At 57.6% G+C, this 24,580-nt stretch overlaps 1 protein-coding gene across 4 annotated transcripts; it reads right to left on the bottom strand.

Annotated features, from left to right (window-relative positions):
- Positions 1 to 12,728: 12,728 nt before the first annotated feature.
- Positions 12,729 to 23,591, bottom strand: LOC102459330 (volume-regulated anion channel subunit LRRC8E). 4 transcript variants are annotated; one of them, XM_075902198.2, is made up of 4 exons: positions 19,486 to 19,703; positions 18,704 to 18,842; positions 17,331 to 17,514; positions 12,729 to 15,336 (listed from the first exon to the last, which is right to left on the bottom strand). In XM_075902198.2, exon 4 carries the CDS (start codon positions 15,199 to 15,201, stop codon positions 13,078 to 13,080), a length of 2,124 nt encoding a protein of 707 aa, XP_075758313.1. In that variant the 5' UTR covers positions 15,202 to 15,336; positions 17,331 to 17,514; positions 18,704 to 18,842; positions 19,486 to 19,703; the 3' UTR covers positions 12,729 to 13,077. The 4 variants fall into 4 exon arrangements, with proteins under 4 accessions (XP_075758313.1, XP_075758310.1, XP_075758309.1 ...); XM_075902195.2 differs by lacking the exons at positions 17,331 to 17,514; positions 19,486 to 19,703 and adding an exon at positions 23,414 to 23,591; XM_075902194.2 differs by lacking the exons at positions 17,331 to 17,514; positions 19,486 to 19,703 and adding an exon at positions 23,414 to 23,590 and having other exon boundaries at positions 18,704 to 18,846.
- Positions 23,592 to 24,580: the final 989 nt, after the last annotated feature.

Below are 24,580 nucleotides of genomic sequence, written 5' to 3'. Positions count from 1 at the left end.
GGCTGGTGGGAGGGAAAGGATGAGGGTCAGTGGCTCAGAGAAAGGGTCCCTTCTCCCTGGCGTGGTCCTTGGGAGATCCTGACTAGGCCACAGACTCCCTCTGTGACTAAGGTCACAGCACGTCATTTCCCAGGCCTCAGTTTCCCCATCTGTAGAATGGAATAATGATCCTTCCTTTGCCTAGTTAGTGTGGGAGCTCTGTGGGCAGGGACTCTCCTGACGGGGTGTCTGTGCAGCACCCGCCCAACAATGCCTCTAGGGGCTACCATAATACACCTAATAGGGAAACAGCTGAAAGCATACAGAGACTTGAATATGGAGGTTCGAAGCCAACGAGGCCCTTCTGGAACAGCAGTTCTCAAACTTTAACATCCCAAGGACCCTCAAGGCCCACTCATCCCAGTCCCTGCCCCCACCTTTTTCTGCCTCTTCCCTCTCCTCTCCTCAGTGCCCCCTTCCCCCCCCCACCTCCACACACACACTCCTTCCCTTCCGTCCTAGAGCCTCCTGCATGCTGGGAATCAGTGTTCCCTGGAGCCTAGGGGGATCTGGAAGGAGTGGTTGGTGGAGCCCAGTTTGAGAACTGCTGTTCTAGGAGGCACTTTAGGGCCTGCCGGACAATGGAGCTGAGAACCCAGATCTCAGCACCCGCCCTTAATGGGGCCCTGTGACGAAGTGGGAATTGTTTGCTATATTGTGTGGCATGGGGGTGTCTCAGTTTCCCTCTGGACTTTGCACCACTAACCAGTGGGGAAAAGGGCCAGCCCACAAGCTATGTGTCCCCTTGCTGTGTGGGGTGGACTGAATGGCTCATTGAAGGACAAGCTGGGAACTGCCCCATATCAGTGGCACATCCAAGCAGACCGTTGGAACACCGCAGCCAGCACTAAGGATGTTACGGACTAGTCGACTATTCGTTAAGCAAATGCTTGTCGAATAGTCAGTCGACTATCGATTTCCCCCCTCTTGCCCCACTGCCTCTGTCAGACAGAGGCAGCAAAGGGACAGACAGGGGGTACTTCAAAGCGGCAGCACTGCACAGCTGAGCCCGGGATCAGCTGTGCAGTGCTGCCCCTTTGAATGCTGCCTCCGCGTTTCAAAGAGGCAGCACCGAGTGGAGCCCAGGGTCAACTGGACTCCCGAGCTGATCCCAGGCTCCACACGGCATTTCTGGCACTGAGTCCCCCGCTGACCCCGTGCTCCATGCGGCGCTTCCTCTTTGAAATGCTCAGGAGCCCCCACTGGCATTTCAAAGCTGGCACCCACGTATGGCCCAGAGTCAGTGGGACTTCCCACTGGCCCCAGGCTGCATGCAGAGTTCCACAGGGGCTCTTGTACATTTCAAAGGAGGAATGTGGAAGTGCCTATCAAGTAGTTGATGGAAATTCCATCAACTACTCGACTAGTAAATTAACCAATATTGCACATCCTTAGCACAGCTAGCAACCATGGGGGAATTCCCCACTTCTCCACTTGCCAGTCCAAGGGCCTAGCTCAAGAACAAAGTCAGGTGGTGGGGGCAAGTGCTGCTCCCTACAGAGAGTCAGGTCTGTCAGCGAGAGAACCTGAAATGGAGCCATGGCTGCTTGGCAGGAGGAAGGGTGCTGGCTTGGCAAGGTAGGGATTGTCCCCCCCTCCCCCCGTGCTTTATGAAAATCAGCTTATGAATATGCATAACTCCAAGATGCTTTATACAAAATACATCACGTGATGTGCCATTTTAAAAGTTGTAATCTACGGTGTCTGTATATCCTATTTGTGTGCATGTATCTTCCTTGTAGTAAGTGGGAAATTTTTATTAGCCCATGTGTTCTAATAAAAGCCATTAGTGATACTTCAGGAACTTAATGGCTGGGTGATCAAGTCAACCACCTGTGAATGGTTTTGTTTTTCCTGTAAGCCCAAATTGAGGCTGATCCCAGAAAGCCTATGAGTAGGCCGCCTGTACTGGAATCCATCTTGAATGTGGTATTTTTCCATGGGGATGGGGCGACTGAACAAAGGGTTCCTACCCTGGGGAAAGTCTATTTAAGGAATGGAAAGCAATCAGGTTTTTGTCTTCAGCTGGCTTTTGAAATTACCTCCCACCCTCAGAGGATACTGATGAAGAACCCAAAACCAAACAACTCTAAAGACACAGAGAGCTGTAGGCACAGGCCAGAGAGAAGAATCAACTCTGTCCTGAAGCGTTTTACCTGAAAGAGGGACAAGGGGTGAGGAATATGCTTTGAAACAATTTACCTTAGGCTTTGTCTAGCCTACGGAGATTTTCCAAGATACCGGAGGTATCTCGGAAAAACTCCGCCACATCCAGGGTATGCGTCTGCTCTTCCAACATTTTTTGCAGAAGAGCAAACATGCTCTTTCGAAAGCCCTGTCTTCCTTGTTCCACGAGGAAGAAGGGCTCTTCTGAAAGAGGAGGTTTTGCCAAATTTGGCCCAGTGTAGACGGGCCAAATTTCGGAAAAGCCTCTTCTGACCAAACTGTCGGAAAAAGGTATGCAAATTGCAGAGCGCAATTTGCATACCTTTTTCTGAAGAAAAAGAAAAGTGTAGCGTAGACATAGCCAAAGTGTATTGGGCTTATTTGGCATGTTTTGGCTTAGTAACTTTCTTTGATCTGACTGTTTTCACTTAAATCAGGGGTGGGGAACCTAAGGCCAGGGAGGCGGGTGGGATGTAGCTGCCAGCTAGCCTTGAGGCTCAGAGCCCCCCAACCAGCATTGAGGACCCTATGCTCGTGCTCCAGCCCTCCCTCTGCTGCCCCCCCCCCCCCCCAAGGCTGGAGCACACAAAATCTCCTAACCAAGGGGAATGTGGGGAGTGTCTTTCCGCTTCAATCTGAGCTGTGTCAATGAGAGGGGGTTTTTATTTGTTTCTCACTTGTATGTGGTCTCTGACTAAGTTTTCTGTGGGTCAGCAGCTCTGGACCCAAAAAAGGTTCCCCCACCCCTAACATAAATCCTACCTTTTTGTACTTAATAAAAACACTTTTGTTTATTATCAAGCCCAGTGTAAATAATTGTTGCCTGGGAGGAGCAACCACTGGGCAGCTCTCTCTTACCAGCTTTCTTTGTGTAAAACTTTTCCAGAGTAAGATGAATTTGTTGGGGGGTTTGGTCCCTTTGGGGCTGTGTTCCTGGGTGCTGTCAACAGCCCTATAGCTGATCTGGTTCAGTGTCTGTGTTGCTCTTATCCCAACTCTGTGCTTTGGATGGGGGGACCAGAGCATTTGGCCCAGTGGGACAGGGTGGTGGGGCACCCCACAGGATAGGTGGCTCAGTGGCATGACCAGCACCCCGGGTGACAGCCCCAGTGGGACCCCTACGATCCAACCCATCACAGAGATGTCTTAACCTTTGCTTCTCTGTGCTCACTGAAGGATTTCTGTGCTGTGCTTCAGCTGAGTAATAGACCCGACTGTCTGCACAGGCCACCTGGAGTCACTGCAAGTCTTGCCAAGGTGCGCTGGGCCCTGAGGAGTGGGCAAGTCTCTGGCCAGGCATCTGTCCCAGTAGGGCAGAGTTCAGGAGGTGAGGCAGGAGAGCTGGAGACCTAGAGCTTGGTCTCAGAGATTGGGGGGAGGGTGACCTGAAGGAAGATTGGGATCCCTTGGGGGCTCTGCCACACTGAAGGATTCCTCCAAGGGACTGTTTAAAAGCTGTGGATCTAGGGCAGGCCAGGCCTGCAGTCCCTACAGCCAACTGGTAGAGTCAGAGCTGGGCCAGCTCCCCTTACTGACCATCTTGCTGCCGTAGCCCTTTGCTCTGCCACCTCTCCGGAGGATCCTGCCCCACAGAGAGGGATAAACCTGGCAGAAGGGCTGCTCTGCGGTTTGACTGCACGGGAGCGAGCGAGAGCAGGGGCCCCGCACTGAACGGATGCAGGAGAGGAGGGGTGAAACGCTGTGCTGTGGAGCTCCGTGTCTCCGGGCGGGAGTAGCTGTCACCTTCCCGGGACTGCTGTCACCAAGGGGATAAAGGACTTGCTGCCGCTGCTGGCTCTGAGAGCAGCTCCCTTAGCGCGTGAGGCCACAGCCGGGCTTTGTGATGCTGTGAGCTGAGGGGCTGAATCCCGGCTCTGCATGTGAATTAGTCTGTTCGCAGAAGGTGGCCGTGTGCAGGGTCTCCCTCTCGTGGGGCCCCTGAACCCAGGCAGCTCCTATCTCGGGAGCCCAGGCCAGCCTCAGGCAGCCAGGGGTGAAGGTGTTTCATCTCCCAGGCTCTGAGCTAATGCATGCTCCATCTCTCCATAGCAGGGCTGAGAAGGACGGATGGAGCCTTGGCAGGCTCCCTGTTAGACCTGCCGTCTCCTCCCTTAGCACAAGCTCCCTTGCGGGCTGATTGCCCCCAGGCCGAGAGTGGAAAGCACGGACATCAGAAAGGCTGGATTGTCAATGGAACAGTTCAGTGGATCAGCACGGGCTTTCCCTGTAAGCCGAGCACTTGGGCAGCCCCCCAGGAGAGATTCAAATGCCGCCCAGCTGATTAGCAGCGCCCATAGCTGGCAGCAGGTTTCTACGGGTGGTGCACATCCACACGTGCCTCAGTGCACATAAGATTTATTCTGCACATGGATGGAAAATATTAGAGGGAATGCTGGTCAGGACTCCTGGTTCTATCTGCCTTCTCTGAGAGGGAAGTGGGCTGTAATGGTTAGAGCAGGAGGGGGTGGGTATCAGGACTACAGCTGGGGTGGTTAGTGTTCCAAACCACGTGAAGGGCAGTGGGGCTGAGAGGAGAACGGGCCGTTCTAACAATTCTTTCCCCTCTAATTAGATCCATGTGTAATGGATCCCAGGCCTGTGTGGCCGCTGGCAGCCCAGCTCCCACCGGGAGTGGTGACAATGACAGGACTTGAGAAGCACAGGCCAATGAGCTGACCACACAGTGGCCCTTGGTCCCCTGCTCACCTAGGGCCAGGCATTTAAACCTGCTCAGATCCCTGGCACTTCCAGCCTGAACTGGACTGTTTTCCCCTCCCCAGCCAGCTCCTATCATCTGGACTCTCCCTTCAAAACCTTTCCCAGCACTCCGGTGGTGCCGTAGCTCATCCCCTCCTGGCTGCTGGGGCAATGGGGTTGGATCCTTGGCGCCATGGGACTCCCTCCCCAACAGCTGGCTGTGGCTGTGTTCCCCTTCAGGGCTAGACCAGGGACCATGGGGGAGGGGAGGGAAAGAAGGGGGAGAGGAATGGCCCCTGACCCAGAAGAGGACAAAGTTTTCTCTCACTAGCCCAAGTTCTTTATCACCCCCCACCGCCCTGCTAGCTGCTCCCTGCAGCTCCCATGGGAACCTCTGATTCTCGTATGCAGCAGCCTCCCCATCTGTTCAGGCCCAATCCTGCCCAGCTGGGGTCTGGCCCTGGGGGCAGCCAGAGAACCTGGAGTTCTTTCCCTCCCACCCCCTGCCTTTGCTTATCCAGGCCCCTTCCCTCACCTGCTGCTCCGCCGGGGGGTGCCGCTTGCCCTAGATCCTCTCTCCACCGAGTCTCTTCTCTACAGTGAAGAGTCTCCTCCGGCCCCCTCAGTCTTGGCTGGGGGCCCGGCTTGTCCCCAGCTGGAGCCCTCCACAGCCAGCCGGCTGGAGTGGCTCTCTCTCCCGTCTCCATGGTAGCTTCAGGGAGCAGGGGGAAGGATTGTGGCACGAGGGAACATGGCTTTGTTTCATCGGCCAGCTGAAGAGAGCTGCGTTAGCAAAAGGATCCAGCCAAGTTTAACCCAAGGCACTTCCCTCGTTAGACCTGCTGCTGAGTAATGACCACCCCTCTCCTTGGATAGATGCGGAAACTGAGGCACAGAAGGCTAACAGGTCAACCAAGGCATGTCAGTGACAGCTGGCAACAGGATGCAGGCAGTCTTGAATCTCAGCTCCTCAGTCATTAGCCACAGAGCCAGGGACAGGAGGCAGGATTCCTGGGCTCTAGCTCTAGCTCTGGTTTGAGCGGGGGGAGGGGCAAAGGCTGGGAGGCCGGACTCCTGGGTTTTCTCCCTAACTGGGTTATGGGGGTGGATCCAAGACTCTCTTCTGAACTTTTTTTATTCCTTGCCCCCATTTATAATACAACAGACAGACCCAGTGACACCCCGCTCCCCACTAGCCCCAGAGGAAAACGATTCCCTGTCGTGGCCGGCAGGGGACTGAGGGACTGTAGAAATGCCTTGGGTGAGACGCTGCCCCGGCCTTCGGCTAACAGGAAAAGGAGGCCGGTCACTAAGCAGACGCCAGTGCCAGCCGGGGGCATGATTCAGAGTGGTGGAGAGAGCCACTGCTGAGCTGGTCCACAGGAAGGGGGAAAACTATGTAGCACTTCAAAGACTAGCAAGATGGTTTAATGGGCCAGGCCCATGAAAGCTCATCACCTATTAAACCACCTTGTTAGTCTTTAAGGTCCTACATAGTTTTTCCTTTTGTTTTAGCCAGATCAGACTAAGGCAGCTACCTCTCTATTACTATTCCACAGGAAGGGGCTCACGACCCTGCCACAGGGACGGGAAACGGGGCCGCGGGCGCAGCTCTCCCAGCGTTGGCCAGCAGATGGCGATGGAGCGCCATCCCTGGGCCCCCGTTGCAGAGAAGGGGGGGTGGATGTTGAGATGGAGGAGTGGGGGTGGGGAGGGGGGTGCATTGGGTTGTGGTGGGCAGTGGGTGAGCACCTCAGGCTCTGCCCCATCCTGGCTGGGGCAAAGCCCCGCCCACCGCCCCAGGCAGCCACCTTGGGCCTAGGTTGAGATGTGCCCTAAGGCCCCAGCCCCTGCCCATGACGGGAGCCAGGGCCTGAGGGACGGAGCAGGAGGCTGCGGGCCGGGCCCCGTTCCTGAGTGCCCATGGCTGGATCCTGTCAGATCTGCGGCCTGGCCCTGCGCCCACACGCAGTGCGGGGCGGGAGCAGCAATGCTGCTATGGCACCTGCCTCCGCACATGGGTCACTGGGCGGTTTGGGGAAGGCAGAGGCCTTGGCACCCCCCTCTCCTCTGGGGAGCTGGGATGAGAGGAGCCAGAGATTGGGGCTGGGAGGGCAGGGGCTGTGCTAAGCCCCAGCAATCCGCCCACTGCTGGGACTGGGATGGCCGACGGGGATTCGGGATCGGCAGGCAAAGGGGTGTCAGTGCTCCCTGTGGGGATCACGTGGATTAGGGAGGAGGGCTGGGATTAGGGCTCAGCTGCAGGGAGGCTGGATGCTGGGAGAGGAGGGAGCTGCACACAGTGATGAGGGGGCAGGGCGTTTGCCAGGATTATCTGGGTGTAGCTCATTTAAACATCACCCAGCCGCCGTGGAGGCCTTGGGCCCCGGTGCACCTCGGCCCCTCCTCTCCTCTGCCCGTGGCCCATAACAGGCTGCTCTCCCGCTGGCAGGGCTACTTCCGTCTCATTTTGCGGCTGGGTGCTGGTGGCCTGTCAGGTCAGCTGATACCTGGCTCGCACCCAGTGCCCCTGCTATGCCTGGGACTGGGAGCTAACCTCGCCGCAGCTCTGCCTTTCCCCCCTTATTGACTAATTGAGTAGTCGATGCAAATTCCATCAACTACCTGATTAGCTAGTAACCTGCAATTTAACATCGCTAGTAGAGGGGCCCTCTGGCCTGAAACTGTGATGCAGAGCAGAGGCGTAGCGAGGGCAGTTGCACCGTGGCACCATGCTAGGGGGGCGCCAATTTAGCTGCCTTTGCATAGCCTCTGCAGCGCAGCCTGGGCAAGACAGAGACCCGGCTTCTTTTTACGCTGACAGCCTCTGTGCGAGATCGGAGCAACCCCACCAGGCGACCCTGAATTTGGGGGAATGAGGGGATAGCAGCTGGAGTTTAGGGCTGACTCCAACTTCCACCCTCTCCTGGTCTGGCTGCAGGCTGGGGTGCAGCTGCAGGCTGGGCAGACCCCGGAGCTATGAAACCCCCAAGAGCTGCAGGGGCAGTTGCAGGCGAGGGCTGACCTCTAGAGCTAGGTCTCTTCGCTCGCTGGAGGGGAGTAGATGGAAACCAGGGCCAGATCCCGGAGTCCTTTGCCTCCGTGAGGATCCGCCGCTAGAGCTGCGTCACACTCGCCACAGGCCGGCCCTGGTAAGCTCCTCCCACCTTCCAGCACCCTGCCGTGAGCCCTTCACCACCCACCGCCATCCCTGATTCCTGCACCCTTACCCCGTCCCTCAGCCTGCCCCCAAACCCAACCCCTGCATAACTCCTTAATTCCACCCTCGCCCCTCCAAACACCAAACCCCTCTCCTGAGCCTGCCTCCTGACACCAGAACCCTCTGCCCTGCGTCCCCCCACATGTCCCATGTCTCTGCTGAAGCACACGAGCAAAGCCAGGGGCATTGCTCGGCGCTCCACAGAGACCGGCTCCCACTCCGGCTACGCTGCAGCAGCAGCTCGCAACGCAAGGCCACTCAGGCCCCACTGAATCTATGGGAGTAGAGGGGGGTAGGGGTAAAAGGCTGGGGTTAGTGAGTGCACTGGCCCCATGGGTGCTCTGCATGGCAAGCTCTAGGTGCTGGCTCCAATGAGGGACTGTGGGTCCAGGCTGAGTCAATCCAGCTGGAACATTTCAGCCGCCATTTCCTGCCCCTGCCTTTTGCACACGTCCTGCTGCCGGGGACAGCAACCCCCTTTCCCCTCCCCCCTAGTCAACTTCTCTGCTTGGCGCTAGCCAGGCTCAGCTTCTCCCAGCACTAGCCACCCGACTGCTGGATTCAGGCCCCCTGCCTCGTGGGGGGCAATTACCACCCATTTCAATTGACCTTTCCCAGCAGTTCTGAGTCCTGCTTTTATTAACCTTGGCAACTAGCCCCAGCTTCCCTTGAGTCATCCCACCCCTCAGCCCCAGCCTACGCCCCACCCCAGGTCCCTGCCGGCTCCTCTGCTGGTTAACGCAGTACAGCGCCGGCTCCCCGCAGTGTCTTGTCCCTGGAACTACAACAGTCTGCAGCTGGCCTGCAGGTGGGGGAGTTGTGGGCTTAGCAAAAGCACCCTCCCTCCCCAGGTCTGCAGCAGTGAGTCACGCAGGATCTCCCGGGCTAGCTGGAATCCATGGGATTCCGCCAACCCGCTGGCCTGGAATCTCTCTGGGCAGCGACTGTCTTTGTTCTTCACCACGCCTGCCACACTGGGGCATTGATCACTGCCTGGGCTCCTAGGTGCTACCACAATGCCAATACGCAATCATCATCCATATGCTGGTAGCCCCTAACAGCCTCAGTCTGGTCCTGGCTCCTGCGCACACAGCGCTGTACAGTCTTAGACAGGAACGTGGGTATTTCCAGACTGGCTCAGAGGTGAACCCGACAGTCAGATCCCCCTGCAGCCCTGCTCACCACCAAGCTGGGAGGCAGTCCAAAGCTGGAGTCGGATCCAGCTGGGCTGAAGTTTGGAGTTGGGTGACAACTGGGCGTGCCGCTCCCTCGGGAGAGCTCTGCGGAACAAATACTGCAGGGCTACGTCTACACTGGCACCCTTTTCTGGAAATGCTTAAAACGGAACGGTTTTCCGTTATACGTATTTCCGGAAAAAGCGCGTCTACATTGGCAGGATGCTTTTCCGGAAAAGCACTTTTTCCGGAAAAGCGTCCGTGGCCAATGTAGACGCGCTTTTCTGGAAAAAAGCCCCGATCGTCATTTTCGCGATTGGGGCTTTTTTGCAGAAAAGACTACTGGGCTGTCTACACTGGCCCTTTTCCAGAACAGTTTTTCCGGAAAAGGACTTTTGCCCGAACAGGAGCAGCATAGTTTTTCCGGAAAAACACTGACAATTTTACAGTAGATCGTCATTGCTTTTCCGGAAAAGCAAGCGGCCAGTGTAGACAGCTGGCAAGTTATTCTGGAAAAGCGGCTGCTTTTCCGGAATAAGTGGCCCAGTGTAGACACAGCCCACTTGCGCAGGGGTATCCACTACCCACTTGACACCCCTCCTGCCTTCGTGAAAGGAGCATCTCCACCTCAGCAGATCCGGGGGCCACTCTCTCCCCACCATCAGAGAAGCAGGGAGCGCCCTTCTGTCTAGGGGTGCAGGGGTTTTGCCTGCCAGAGGCAGTGTTGTTTGGAGACCAGCCAGTCTGAGGGAGTGGAGTGTCTGATACCCCCAGTATCCAGAGCAATCACAAGAACAAATAAAGGCTTAGGATACCGCGAACACGCCAGCACAGGGTCTTCCCCCCCCCCCCCAATCTCTGCCTACCAGACTGGGGTGGGGGAGGGAACTCGGGGCTTCTGCTCTGCAGCGGGATGGTGGGGCGAGAGGCTTCTGCCAGAGGTTTAAAGGTTCACCCCCACACCAGCTTCAGTCACAGCCCACAGGAGCTGCCCCCATAGCCTCTGCAGATGCTGCCTGCCTGGAGGCGCCAGCAGCTGCTCTGCGGGGAAGGGGCCCGAGGGCAGAATGTGACCAAGGCTGGCAGAAATGGGGGTGAGGACATGTGACCTCATGTGCCTGCCCCACACGTTGCCTCTGAGCTGTCTGCCTGGGGGGAGGGGAGTCTCAGGGCTTCAGCCCCACTGGGCCAGAGACTGGGGTGTGGGCTTCAGCAGAAGCCAGGCTGACACCCCGGCAGGTGCTTCCCATGGGGCTGAAGCCCTGAGCTCCCGCAGGTGCACCCTAACTCTGGAACATCTGATGGTGAATCGTATTTGGCTTGGAAGACCCATAATTTTGGCCACCTCTGGTACAGAGCCTTCCCCACGCCTCTCCTCATGTCAGCTAGTGGGCAAGGCACTGCTCTGGGATCCAGGAGAGTTCGCTTCAGTTCCTGGCTGTGCTACTGATCTGCTGTGTGACTACGGGCAAGTGGTTCCCTGCCCCGTGCCTCAGTTTCCCCTCTCACCCTTTGTCCATATGACCATGTGCTCTGTGGAGCAGGGGCTTTCCCTCACTCGGGATGTTTGCAGAGCTTCATGTATTGGGACCTCTGATCCAACACAATGGGGGGGGGGGTATTTGGAGGAAGAGGTCTATGTAGTGCCTGACCTCATGGGGGCAGGAGGGCTGTTTGTGCAGCAGCCAGCACAAAGCGGGCTCTGCTCTGTTCAGGTTTCCATGCGTTCACTGTCACTGAAGCTGGATCAGGCCTGTCTGGCCTCTGGCTCCAGGACATAAACTGATCTCTAGCTGACAGGGGCTCTTCTATGTCTGCAGGGCGCCTTGCAGCTGGGGCAGGCTACCAGGCAAGAAGGGTCCGAGTTCCTAGGGGAGTTCCCCTAGTTCTGTCTGCGGCTGCCAAGAAGGCTGGGGCGTTGGTCGGCACGAGGGTTTCGGCTCCGCTCAGTGCAGAGATAATGGCTATTTGCAGAGTTCAGCTATCAAACTTCTCCCTTACAGCTGCACGGAGACAGGGCTCTGGTTCAGGCCCGCCACTGTGAACAGGTGTGTGGATTATGGGCATCCCCACACAATGAAACAAAGGGCTCGGTCTTAAAATCCTTCCATGACCTTTCCAGGCTCCAGCCTAGGGTGAGCAGGTAGTGTGAAAAATCGGGACGGGGCTGGGGTAGAAGGTGCCAATGTAAGAAAAAGCCCCAAGTATCAGGAGTCTCTATAAAATCAGCACATCTGCTCACCCCACTCTGACTCAGAAGCATGCAGTGCTGGGGAAGTCAGTTCCCGTAGTCCACACCCGCCTGAACCCGTGCCACAGGGAGGCGGGACTCAGGGGAGGAGCGGGTGAGAGCCAGGATCATTGGGGAAAGAAGCCATGACTCAAGGAGGACCCTGTTGCAACAAGGGAAGCCCACACAAAGGGGAGGGGTGAGTGGGAGCCACACCCACCCATTTAAACCTGCCACAGGATGAGCATGCACCACACCTAGTGGCAAAACCAGCTTCTCTTGGTGCTTCCGCCAGGTAACACTCCCTGCTCTCTCCAGGGCAGATCTCCAAAGCCAGCCACTGCCTCCCTTGGGAATGTGGCTGCAGCACGGTGGGGGCGGACTCCCGATATTGAGGCAAGCCCAAGCCCTAATGAAACTCAACCCCGCTGAGTTCTTGGGCTCGGTGACAGCTCTGGGACAAAGAGAGGCCCATTGGTTACTGGTGGCCCAAAAGCCACCCTGTGCCTCAGTGGAGTGGGCGAAGCATGGAGTGTGGAAAGGCTCTGCCATGGTTAAAGCTACAGCAAAATTGTAGTTGAACACCAATATTTGCATCCTCTATAGCAGGGGTAGGCAAAAGGGTCTCCACGGGCTGGATCCGGCCCGCCAAGCGGGTTGATCCAGTCCGTGGAGGCCCTGCGGCTCCCGTGCCCCAGGATAATTGGCCTGGGGGTGAGGGGAAGCGCATGAAGTTTCCTCCACCCTGCCAAGAGACTTCGCATGCTCCCCCACTCCCAGACCAGTCAGGGGCCTGAGGGGGGGGAGCAGGCCCTGTCCTCACCCTGCAAGGAGCAAGCCGTGCTTACGAGCGCCACATGCTCCTGGCAGTGTGGGAGGAGATTTCGTGTGCTGCCCTGCCCCCAAGCCCTGATTGACCAATCATGGTCTATTGGTGGGGAAGCAGGGAAGTATCCTGGCACCGCCCTTTCCGCTTGAGGCCCCGCCCCTTCTGGTGTGGCCCGGCATTACTTTAAAAATTTCTGAAGTGGCCTCCGGCAAAAAATTATTGCCCATCCCTGTTCTATAAATTACCCATCAGATTGCCTAGGAAATTAATGGGCTAGACCGTGGGGTGGGGGAGAATTTGTGGGGCAGTGACCAAAGGGTGCCGGTGACCCAGCACTCTAAAACAGGAGCCATTTACACACACACAAACTGCTCTTTTTAAAAAGCAATAAATGCTGCTTGTTAACACTAAAAAATAAGTATAAATAGAGTCATTTCTCCCGCGCAATCCACTATCAAGCATGGCAGCCCTGCCGTACAGGTCCCTGACTGTCCCTGTTTGCACTGGGATGAAAAGGTGAGTCCCCCATAGCCATAGCCAGGGGGGCCGATTCTTTGGTAAGAGTCCCGCTGGGAGATCTCCCAGGTGCCCTTGCAACTCCGGCCTGGGAGCGACAGGTGCACTGGGGCGTGGCAAACCAGGCCTTCCCAGCTCTAGATGTCCGTCAGTCCTTCTGCAGGTGGCCAAAGAGTCTGTACCTGCTGCTGAGTGTCTCCTCTTCTCATTCACTCTCCAGCCTCTCCCGGATGTCCATGGGCAGCATCTCATAGAGGGTGCTCTCCACCACCAAGCCGCTGCGTTTGAGCGCCTGGCACTTCCCAATCTGAGGTGGCAAGGTCTCGAGACGGTTCCCTTTCAGCTCCAACTTGCTGAGCAAGGAGAGGTTGCCCAGGCGGGGGGAGAGGGTGGAGAGCTTGTTGTGTCCCACCATCAGAGTCTTTAGCTTCTTGCAGAAGAAGAGCTCCTCAGGCAGAGTCTCCACTGAGTTGGAGGAGATGGCGAAGTACTGGAGATGCTGGAGCACACCTACCTCCGGGGGTATCACGTGGATGCTGTTGTTGGAGAGGTCAAGGTAGCGGAGCTTGGTGCAGAGGAAGAGCTGCGAGGGCAGGACCTCTATTTTGTTGCGGTTGAGATAGAGCTGTTCCAGGCTTTTGAGCTTCCGGATGTGCTCGGGGATATAGGCAATGTGGTTGCTCCAGAGCTTGAGGCAGACGAGCTTGCGGCAGTGCTGGAAGCTGATGATTTCCTCGATGGAGCGCAGCTGGTTGTCTTTCAGGTCCAGCTCCTGCAGGCTGACCAGGCTGAAGACGGCATGGGGGATGCGCTCCAGGTTGCAGTTGACCAGCTCCAGCTCCCGAACGTTGACCAGCTTCTTGAGGTTATTGAGGGTCACCAGCTTGGTGCCGTCGTTGAGGATGCAGAGCCGCTGCAGGTGGGCCGAGACATCGGTCACACTGGGTGGCACCTTGGCGATGTTGCTGTGCAACGTGAGCACCTTCAGGTTCCTCAGTTCCCGCAGGCTCTCCAGGCCGGATGTTCTCCCCAGGTCTTGGCTGAAGAGGCCGGAGAGGTGGAGCTCTTCCAGTCCACGCAGGCTGTAGATCCACAGTGGCATGTCCTTGATCTCATCAAAGGTGACCTGCATCACTTTGAGGTGGTCCCGTAGGAAGACCAAGGAGGCAAATGGCAGCTTGACAGGACAGTTCAGCAGGGAGAGCTCGTGGAGGCGGACGAGCTGAGCCACCAGTGGTGAGAAGGTCACGTCCTTGAGCCGCTCCAGTTTCAGGGCCTCCATCTCCGTCAGCTCAAAGACGGCATCAGGCAGGCCGGGCAGCATGAAGAGGTGGAGCTCCAGGCGGCCCTGCGTATTCCGCTGCAGCTTCTGCCGCAGCTTCTCTTCCGTCCACTCGTGGTTGAGGTTGAGCTGCTGGAGCTTGCTCTCGCTGACCTCGGAGAGGAAGACAGCGAAGCGCTTGGAATAAAGGGAGTCGTACTCGTCAATCAGGTGCAGCATGAAGGCAAAGTCATTCTTGACGTCAGGGATGTCGCTGATGCCTGTCTCCTCCCGCACATAGCGGAAGGAGTACTCTTTCAATGGCCGGTGGAAGAGCCAGTAGAGCGTGTAGAGGCAGGTGAGGCCATAGACACCCAAGAAGCAGATGTAGCAGATGGCCAGCTTGGAGAAGAGGTGGGCCTTCGTGTGGTTGCAGCAAAAGTGGCCATAGCCTGTCATGTCTTCCATCTCCACGCTGCAGGGCACGATAAAGTGGATGTTCTGCACCAGGGCCCCATTGTAGGCTGTGATGATCAGAAACTTGAAGACTTTGAGAACCGTCTGGCGGATGTACATGGTGTGGAGGATGTCGCCCTCCTCCACGTGCAGCCGGAACTTCTTCACCTTCTCGAACAGAGCCTTGGCCTGCTCCCCTTCCTTCTTGTCCAGCAGGCTGACGGAGGGAGCCTCCGCTACCTTCTTCTCAGAGATGGACTGGACGGGCTGTAGTGGAGGCGGGGGCTCGGGCATTTCGTCCTTGATGCTCTTCCTCCGCCGGTCTTCCTTCTTTGGGCTTGACCCTTCTTGGTTCTCCCCAGAGACCTCAGAGAGGGCCCGGGTAGTCCAGGGCGAGTCAAAGCACTTGCCGAGGATGCAGATGAAGTGCTCGATCTTGGAGCTGGTGCCAGGGAACTTGAACCAGAAACTGGCGCAGACCATAAAGATGAGGGTGTGGATGACCACCAGGTAGGGGAAGTACTTGGCGTACCAGTGCAGGGCTGTCTCGTAGCACATCTGGTTGATGAAGCTGTACTGCTGGATGTCCAGGTTGTTGCGCAGGCCACTCATCTCTCGGGCTGGATGGGCTGTGTCTGGCTCCGAGGCGTTGAGGCTCTTCCTGGCGAAATTTTGGCACGTGTCGACAGAGTGCGAGGCGCTGGCGGGGACGTGGTTGGGGAGGCAGATGATCTTATCCTGTGTCACCTGGGGATAGAGCCACAGAGGGAGGCAGGTTAGGAAACCATGGGGGATCCGGATTCACACCAGGTGGGGATGTGACCCCAACGGAGCAATGGCCCACTGACACACAGTGGGGGTCTGGCCCCAGGCGTCATGCAACGGTCCATGCGTGGTTCTGCCCTGAGCACCAACTGCAGGCTGCATTCATGCATGTGTCAGGGCAATAGTGGTATCGGGCACTGAAGCTGTGCCCAGCCCAGGGGCAGCTTACACACACAGCACCAATTCAATATCACAGAATCCTAGGCCTGGCAGGGACCGAGGTCACCGAGTCAAGTCCCCTGCACTCACGCCAGGACTAAGTATTACCTAGACCTTCCCTGACAGGTGCTTGCTTGTCTAACCTGCTCTTAAAAATCTCCAATGATGGCGATTCCACAACCTCCCCGGGCAATTTATTCCAGTGCTTAACAACTCTGACAGTTAGCAAATTCTTCCTAATGTCCAGCCTAACCCTCCCTTGCTGCATTTAAGCCCATTGCTTCTTCTCCCGCCTCCTTGTAACAAGCTTTCATGTTCTTGAAAAGAGTGATCAGGTCCCCTTCTCAGACTTCTCTTTTCCAGATTAAACAAACCCAGGTTTTTTTTCAATCTTGCCTCGTGGGCCATGTTTCCTGTACTCATTTTTGTTGCTCTTCTCTGGATTTCCTGCAATTTGTCCACATCATTCCTGAAATGTGGGGCCCAGAACGGGACACACTACTCCAGGTGAGGTCTATTCCATGCAGAGTAGTGCAGAAGAATTACCATGAGACTGAAGCCAAGGCTGACCCCTGCCCCCCGCCTCTGCTGCCGGAGTAGGCTGCAGCCCAGCCAGCACATCTTCAGAGCTGTGGTGGGGGGGGTCCACAACACACGGGCTGCTGGGAGTTGTAGTTTCAGTGGGCTGCACTCTGAAGCATCAATGGGCAAGGGCAAGAAGGCCAAAGGCCTGAGTGGCCAAGACCCACTTTGGCCCTAGGACAAAGGAGACAGAGTCCAAGAAGCACAGCTGGTAGCAAGGAAGTATGTCTAGTGGTTAGAGCACACGTGCTTGGAGTTAGGTTCTGTCCCCAGCTCCAGGAGGAGCGTGGGATCTAGTGGATCCTATCCCCCACTCTATCCCTACCTCTCTGTTTGGCCTTAGGCTGCTTCCCTCCTCTCTGTGCCCGACCAACCCCAGGGTGGCAGCAAGTCTCTAAAGCCCCTTGTGATGCGGAGAGAAATGGGACTAACGAAAGACAAAGAGCCGCTAGTTCACGCCAGCCTTTTCCTCCAGCTAGAGCGGCGGGCACCTCCCATGAGCTTAGCATGCAAACACATGCACTGCACACGGCGCACGCCAGCCCCATGGGAGCCCCTGTGATCCACGGCTCATGCAAGGCCAAGCCATCGCTAATCGCAACCCAGGAGTCCTGACTCTGAAGGGAACAGTCCCCGCTGTGATGTTGTTAGTTACGAGAGCTGGGGGAGCGCGGGGGGCAGGAAGCAGAGAGGAACTGGCCAGGCTGCTATACAGTATTAATGCCCTTCGTTCTGCAGAGCCTTGGCTGGCCTGGTGATACACAAAATAAATCAACTGGTTACTGCAACCCCAGGGCCACGCATCTTCCTCTTTCAGAAACGTGACATTCAGCCCCTGGCTCTGAACAAGCCAAACCCACCTATGCAGTATGAGTGGCATTCCCCACCTGTGAATGACCAACCTACTACTGCTGCCCACTGATGGAGCTGCTCCTTCAGCTCAAGCAGAAGAGTGCTGTGCTGAGGGTCCCTATGTCAGCAGGGTCTGAGTGTGTGCGTGCAGGGAACTTGCCTGAGGTCATCCCGAAAGTCAGAGCCAGAACTGAGAGTGAAACCCAGGAGTCCCACCCCCAGCTCTCTGCCCTCCCCATGCCTAGACCTCACTCATCTCCCAGAGCCAGGGAAAGAACCCAGAAGTCCCAACCCCCAGCCCCCTGCTTTAGCCACTCTCTCACCTAAGCGGGGGGTTCTCTGTACTTCCCTGGCAGATCCTGCCATCTCCTGGCACCTCATTGGCTGGCAGGCGGTGAAATGGTTAACTCAAGGGGGACCACAGGGGAGCTGATCTTGCTCCCGTCCTCCTCCCCACACGTGGCCCTGGGGCTTTGCCTGTGGGACTCGCTGACACGGATGTTCTCCCTGTTGCCATGAGAGGAGACGCTGTAACAGGGCTGCTGCCGTGTGCACGTGGTGTTGGGCTTCTCTATGGACAGACTCCTCCCCTCAAGGTCAGAGGGACCCTCATCTGGGGGCGACCCCCACCCTGATGACAGACCAACCTAAAACAGGGCAGGGGGAGTCGGGGTAGCTCAAGCGGGAGACAAGGATGGAGGGGTCCTTCTCCCGTGTCCCCTGTTCCACCCCAGAATGCAAAGCGTGCCGGCCCATCCACTAGCCACTAGCATTCAAGGGTGGAATCTAGTGGGTACAGCTGGGGGCGGGGGTAGAAGTCAGATGCTTGGGTTTTGTTCCCAACTCTAGCAGGGGAGTATGGGGGAGGGGTTCTGGGGGTCAGGACTCCTGTTCTCAGCTGTTTTCCCCCACTTGGATGAGCCCAGTGGCCCGTTTCCTTCCTGTGGTTCAGCCACAGCCTTCACTCCCACCTGCGTCCCCTCCTGCAGGGCAACCCAACATCCAGCCACACCCCAGACGTGCTGGGGCGAGCTCCCTGCCTGGGCACGGATCCCCTGCAGCAGGGCAGAGGGAGGCAGCACCTGCCCAGATACTCTACACGCTCCAGGGGAGGCCGATCCCTCCTGCTTGCGGAGTGGGGGGGATCACCCCTTCTTAGGGGCTGTATTGAGGGCCCTTGCCCTTCTCCCTGTCCCTCGAGCCCTGGGCCTACCCTCTCCTCTCCCAGCAGGAAGGTTGCATTCGCCCGCCTGGTGGTCCAAAGCCAAACCCCACCTCCTCCCAACTCCGGGGGGTTCAGATCCAAATTGCCCAGTTCCCCAGGGGAGACGTCTTCCAGTTGCCTCACATCAGGGCAGAGGGCATGCTGGGACTCCATTTGACAGGCAGGAGGGTGACCGGCTACCGGGGCTCTTCCCCGCCAGCTGCCTTCTCCTCTATCTCCACTCCTGTCCTTGGCCAGAGTTCGGGGTCTGCTCCCTGCTCTTAGGGGCACTGCTGACACCTGCCATGAGCACAGCACCTGCTACTGTCCGCTGAGGATAGAACCTTCTACTGCTGCTGCTGCTGCTGGTGATTCCCCTTCAGCTCCAAAGGGAGGGGGCCACAGAGGTCCCAGGTCCTGTCCCTGCTGCTGCATGGGAGGGCTTTCACAGAGGGTGGTCATGGCTTACCCCCCCCCACGCCCGGTACCCACCTGCAGGGTGCAGCCGAAAACCCCAATCATGAGCATGGCCACCGTGATGTACTCGGCCAGCACATCCCACCAGGGCTTGAGCACCTTGAAGGCTGGCTGCTGGTCCGTGAACTGCTTGAATTCAGCTACAGGGATCATCCTGTCTGCAGAGAGAGGGAGGGGTTAGGCTCAGGCCTGCGAGCTTGCTGGGTCCTCGGTCGGTCAGCAGGAGCTCGGGCGCCCAAGCACACAGGCCCTGCTGCATGAAAACAGGCAATTGAGTGGAAGAGGGCCATTGTGGAGGAAAGGTCTTCAGGCTGCGGGACCAGGAGAGGGAGCTGGTCCCTGGCAGGAGCCCAGCCTGAGAGAGAAAATTGTCCTGTCCTGAATCTCTTTCACCTCCACAACACCAGCCATCCCCGAGTACATTGCTTGCCTTGCCCTGACATGCAGCCACTTCTGGGGTGGGTCACAGCCGCTGGCTAATAGCCCCTCAAGAGCCTGAGACAGGAGAGCCCTGCTCTGACAGGGGAAGTTTCAGGGCAGGATGTAGGAAGGCAGAAGGGAATTACTCCTGTTGGAAAGGGGGCAGGACAGCAGGGCTGGGGAGTGTGGCTAGTCCGACAGACACAGGTCACATGCTGCAGTGCAGCTTTGGGGCCTGCACAGACTGCACGGTGAGGGTGCCCCCTACTAAGCCCCCTCTGGTACCCCCTGCGGGTCACCCACACCACTTCCTCCCCACCTCAGTCTCACCCAGTCTCCTTTCCCCGCCTGCCCAGCCACGGGACAGGGCTACTCACGGAGTCATAGGAAGCTCGATCCGGGACATCGATATGAGCGGGGAGGGGGAGCCAGGGGGAGACACTGGATCCGCTTTCAAAGGGCTGCTGAAAGCTGATCCAGCCAGCTGCAGAGTCCTGCTCCGTGGCTTGAGAGCAACCCAGTCACCGGGCACCGCGTGGGGTTTAACCAGCGCTGGGTGGGCCCTGCCAGCCCGGGCCCTGGAACCCACCACCTGGGAGCAGGGGGTTCCAAGCACCATAGCAACGCCCTGTGGCCTCCAGGCAACAGAGAGGGGGTGATGCTGGCTGAGGGTGACAGGAAGCAGACAGGACTCTGCTCCCTAGGCTCGCCTTTACCCCGCCTGGGGGCGGGGGGGATCCAGCCTCAGTCTTTGTGTTGTGCAGCAGGGATGGATCCCAGGAACCCTCATTTCCAGCCTCTGCCCCTAACCCGCTGGATCCCACTCTTCCCTCCACCCTGAGCTGGGGATAAAAGCCTGGCTCAGACCCACCTGCTTTAATTCCTAGAGCCTGCTCCCCTCCGAGTGTGAATAGAACCCAGGCTCCCAGACCCCTGTGTTCTGACCACTAGACCCCACCCCTCCCATAGCTGGGACTAGAACCCAGGAGTTGTGGTTCCCGGTTCCCGCTCTAACCACTAGATCCCATTTCCCTTTCAAGATGGGAATAGAAGCCAGGAGTCCTGGTCCTTGGTCCCCCCCTGCTCTGACACACTAGACCCCACCCCATTCCCAGAAATGGGAAGTTTAACAGCCCCCTCCATCTCCTTGGCCCTGTACTCTCCCAAGTCCGTCCTGCACCCCCCTTATCCCACCTCTGCTGCACAGCAACCAGGTCTGCAGATCTGGAGTCTGCCACTCACATTTCTCTGGAGTGGGGACAGAGCCAGGGTTTGCTCAATGGGGCAAACGATTGTGAACCAGCTAGCCCTTGTGAAAATGTATCTAATTGTCCCCATGGGGAGACGCTTTCTGCCCTCCCTCCAGAGAGGCTAAGTCCAGAAGATGGCTCTGCGAGCCCACATACCCACCCTGATCCCCTGCCAATGTGCACCACCCCTCCCCTGGGGTGCCCTCCTTGAAAGCAGTCTTGGCGGCCTGTTCAGTCTTTGGTTTTTCCATCAAAACTCTTGGATTTTGTCTCCATATTTGGGTGGTAGTGGTGTCTAATGGTTAGAGCAGCGGAGCTAGGAGTCAGGACTCCTGACTTCTATCCCTGGCACTGGAAGGGGGGCGGGGAGGTGTCTAGTGGTTACAGCAGAGGAGCTAAGAGCCAGGACTCCTGGGTCTCAGACTTTGCCATTGACACTGTGTGATCTTAGGCAATTCCCTTCTCTCCCTTGTGCCTCAATTCCCCCAAACCCTTTACTGCTCCTTGCAGGGCTGGCGAAACTTAACCACCTTTGCCTACTGCTGCCACTGGTGGTGGGAGGCAGAGCGTGACCTTTTTCATTGCACTGACTAAGGGATGGGGATACAGCTGAGACTGACAACCAGCGGGAAAGCTCCTGGCTCTGCCTGGGTTTTTCCCCTCCACCCCGTCGGGTGCTAGATGGGCTCCCCAAAGGAAATGCCTTTCCCTTTGCTCAGGGGGGAGAGTGAGGCAAGCCGGCTCTTCCACAAGGGATGTTGTCCCGGCAGCTGCTTCCTTGTGGTTTGTATGTGTGCCTGCACAGCGGAGTAAATATTTCCATTGACTGTGCTGGGCACCAGAGGAGATGGGGGGAGCAGAGAAAGCCGCCGGCAGTTTGGGGCAATCTGGAGAATTCAGAGCAGAGAGAATTTTTAAAAGCAGGGTTGGAACTCTCCAGGGAAGCCCAAAGTAATAGTGGAAGAAACTCTGCTCTGACTGCTAGTCCACACTCCCCATGCGGAGCTGTAAATGGAGTGAGGAGTGTGTAGGGCTGGCAGGTGGCCCAAGGGACTTGCACCCACGTGTACAGCCAGGAACCCCCGGGGCTCCTAGTCTTGGCTCCACTGAGCCAATGTGTGGCTTTGGGCAAAGGTGAAGAGCTGAGTATTGACACAGCCCCACTGCCACTGAGGGCTTTGTGTGGGGGCAGGGCAGGGGGAGTGATCATGCTGCAAAGCCGGGACAGATCCCAGCTCCTCCTGCTCTGACGGTACCAGTCTGTGAAACTTGAGTTTAGAGGAGACTCACCATTAGCAATAGAGGGCTTTTGACACACAGGATCCAATCCAGCAGTGGGAAGTATCCCCATCTATCCCTCCCACCTCTGTGTCCCCCCCAGTATCATTACATCTCAGATGCATGTTTGGCTCGACAGGGTGTGACTAGGAAACAACACCCAGAACTAACAGCTGGACTCCCCCACCATCCATGGTGCTTACAATCAACTGGATACTTCAGGGATCACAGTGGGGAAAGAGGAGACAAACTGGGGCAGCCCTGGAGTCCTTGTCCAGCATGGGCAGCTGGGAATGTAGGATCCCTCCTCCAGCCCCTGGGATGCAGTGCTGGGGGCCTGTTCGCATCTGTGAGGCCCTGCAGGGATCAGGACCCATCCAGCCCCCACCTCACTCTCACTGCAGCCCTTAGAGCATCTTTCAGACCATCCCAAAAGGAATCAATGGGCAGAAGACCATGAATTTGGGGAGACAACAGGAAACTGAAAGGGGGCTCCTGCCCTCCCTGGAGCACAGCCACCACCTCCAGAGGTTGGTAGCCTCATTAATACCTCCCCCCCTACATCTCTGCTCTGCTGCCCCACCGTGCCCCCAGCTGGCATCCCGAATGCCTGCTCTCCCAGGCAGAAGGGTGGGGGGGGGGGGACAGATCCTCTGGCATGGGGAAGTGTGGTCTGGGGGAACCTCGATCCAGAATGGAGGCCCAGCTGCTCAAGCTACTCCAGGCATGCAGGAGCCAAGAGCTTCACTCTGGAGTGGCCAGGTGCCTGGCTGCCTAGGACACCTGATGCCTACCCCCACGTGGAGCCTCCCCTCACCCTCACCTGCAGCAGGGGTGATCAGCAAATCCCTGGACTGGCCCAGCATTCTCAGATGCTCTGAGTGCCCAGCCCCTTGGCCCCCACTCCCAGCCTGACCCAGAAGAGAGTCCCCCCTTTCTTCCTCTTCCTCCGCCTGGCCCAAGTCCCTCATCCTCCCAGGCACACAGACTAACCCCCAGCTCCAAGCAAGCCCTCCCCAACCCCATGCTCCTGCCATGCCCAGCCCTCAGGCAACCCCTCCCCCTCTCTATGCCCCCCCCCATTTCTGGACACCCCCAGTCATGCCACGCTCACAGGCATCCCCTATCCATCCCCACATTGCTAGGTGTCCTCCAGTCACGCTCAGGTAACATCTAGCACTTGTAGTCCCCAGACACCTCCAGCCACCCAGCCTCTGCGCTCAACCCCCACTTCTTCACACAGGCTTCCAGAGGTGGCTGGGGCCTGCTCCATTTGGGCGGAGGGAGGTAAGGGGAACTGAAGGGGGTCCCACCAAACAAGGCCCCCCAAAGCAGGATGTGTTTCCCTCCCACAGCCCCAGGGGGAAATCTGCACCCCAAAAACTCTCTCTGAGAAGAGGCAAACAAGCACTATCTTATCCCCTCTACCTCCCAGAGAATCCCTCTCCCCTAAAAATTGTCCCCTTTCTCCTAGGGACAAATTGCCTTCCCCCCCTTCCTGGGGCAAAACCAGATCCACTCCCCCCCTTTCCTGGGGGCAAACCCCAACTGCCCCATTTCCACAAGGGCCAATCCAGATCCCACTAAAGTTCGCCTGTTGCCCCCCCCCCTGTCGCTCTTGCTGGGGAGTAAATCCGGACTCCCTCCTCTGCGGGAACGCGAAATCCGAATCCCCCGTTTCCTCCGCCCTTTCTGGGTGAGTGGAAACCGGATTCTCGCTCCGCCGGGGGTGGGGGAGGATTTCTGACCACGCCCCCGCTTTGCCCCTGTAACTCACCAGCTCTCCGGTCCCCCTGCCCAGCTGGTCCCGGCTGCCTCCCCTGGGCTCGACGGGGCGCGCTCAGGGTAACCCCGCCGCGCCCCCCGCCCCGTGCGCGGTGACAGGCTCCTCGACGCTGCTCCCTGACACCCCCGGGGCCGCGGTGACTCACCGGTCTGGCGAGCTCCCGCCCAGCCCCTCCGCCCTGCACTGGGCTGGGTCTGGGGAGGGAGGAGACCCGGGGCAGAGCAAACACGCGGAGCCTCCGTCGGTACCAGCCACAGAGCTGCAGCGACCGGCACACAGAGCAGCCAGGCAGGGAGAGCGGCGTGCTGCACCCCCCTCCCCGCGGGGTCTGGCCCCAGGGGAGTGGGGACTAGTGGGGAGAGCAGGAGTGGGGCTGGGGGTCAGGACCTGCTGGGTTTTGGCCACAGCGATGTCAGGGGAGTGAGGACTAGTGGGGAGAGCAGAGGTAGGGCTGGGGGTCAGGACCTGCTGGGTTTTGGCCACAGCGATGTCAGGGGAGTGAGGACTAGTGGGGAGAGCAGAGGTAGGGCTGGGGATCAGGTCTGCTGGGTTCTGGCCTCAGCGATGTCAGGGGAGTGGGGACTAGCGAGGAGAGCAGAAGTAGAGCTGGGGGTCACGACTGCTAGATTCTGGCCTCGGGAGTGGGGACTAGTGGGGAGAGCAGGACTCCTGTATCTCTCTCACGGGGTGCCCTCAGAAGCACCCATTCTGCTCTTTGTCTCAGATTCCCAGCTGTAGGTGTGGGCAGCAGCACTCCCAGCTCCTCAGGTGACAGAAAGGGCGATTGCACATTACAATGGTTTGATTATTTAATCTCACTGAAATTGTGGTTTGAATTCAGCCCATGGGTGTTGCTCATGGACCAGAGAAGATTTCTACATCTGCACTAACAATCTGACATTTCTGCAGCTGCTGTCACACAAGGTACTTTGCAAACTCTTTATAAGGAGCACTTTGCCCCCTGAAAACGAAATGCAGCCACTTCTGGGGTGGGTAGCAGCAGCTGCTGTTTAACAGCACACAGCAACTCCATATAGGGACCATTCACTCAGCACTGAAATGCAGCCACCTTGAGGGTGGAGCGTGGTAGGTGTTCAACAGTGAGAAGCACCACTGCACAAGACTCACTCATCTCACACTGAAATGCAGCTAGCTCTG

This window comes from Pelodiscus sinensis, chromosome 31, assembly GCF_052426305.1.
Source record: "Pelodiscus sinensis isolate ZL-2025 chromosome 31, ASM5242630v1, whole genome shotgun sequence".
In the NCBI taxonomy this organism is placed as follows: Eukaryota; Metazoa; Chordata; order Testudines; family Trionychidae; genus Pelodiscus; species Pelodiscus sinensis.
This window is presented reverse-complemented; position numbering and strand designations above follow the sequence as displayed.

Bases quoted from the DNA above. Each gene is read 5' to 3' on its own strand.
- LOC102459330 (XM_025189175.3), bottom strand. From the start codon at position 19,514: ATGTCCCGGATCGAGCTTCCTATGACTCC. The intron at 18,843-19,485 runs GTGAGTAGCCCT...CTCTGCAGACAG, and splicing joins ATCGAGCTTCCTATGACTCC to GATGATCCCTGTAGCTGAAT. The intron at 15,337-18,703 runs GTGGGTACCGGG...CTCTATCCCCAG, and splicing joins TTTTCGGCTGCACCCTGCAG to GTGACACAGGATAAGATCAT.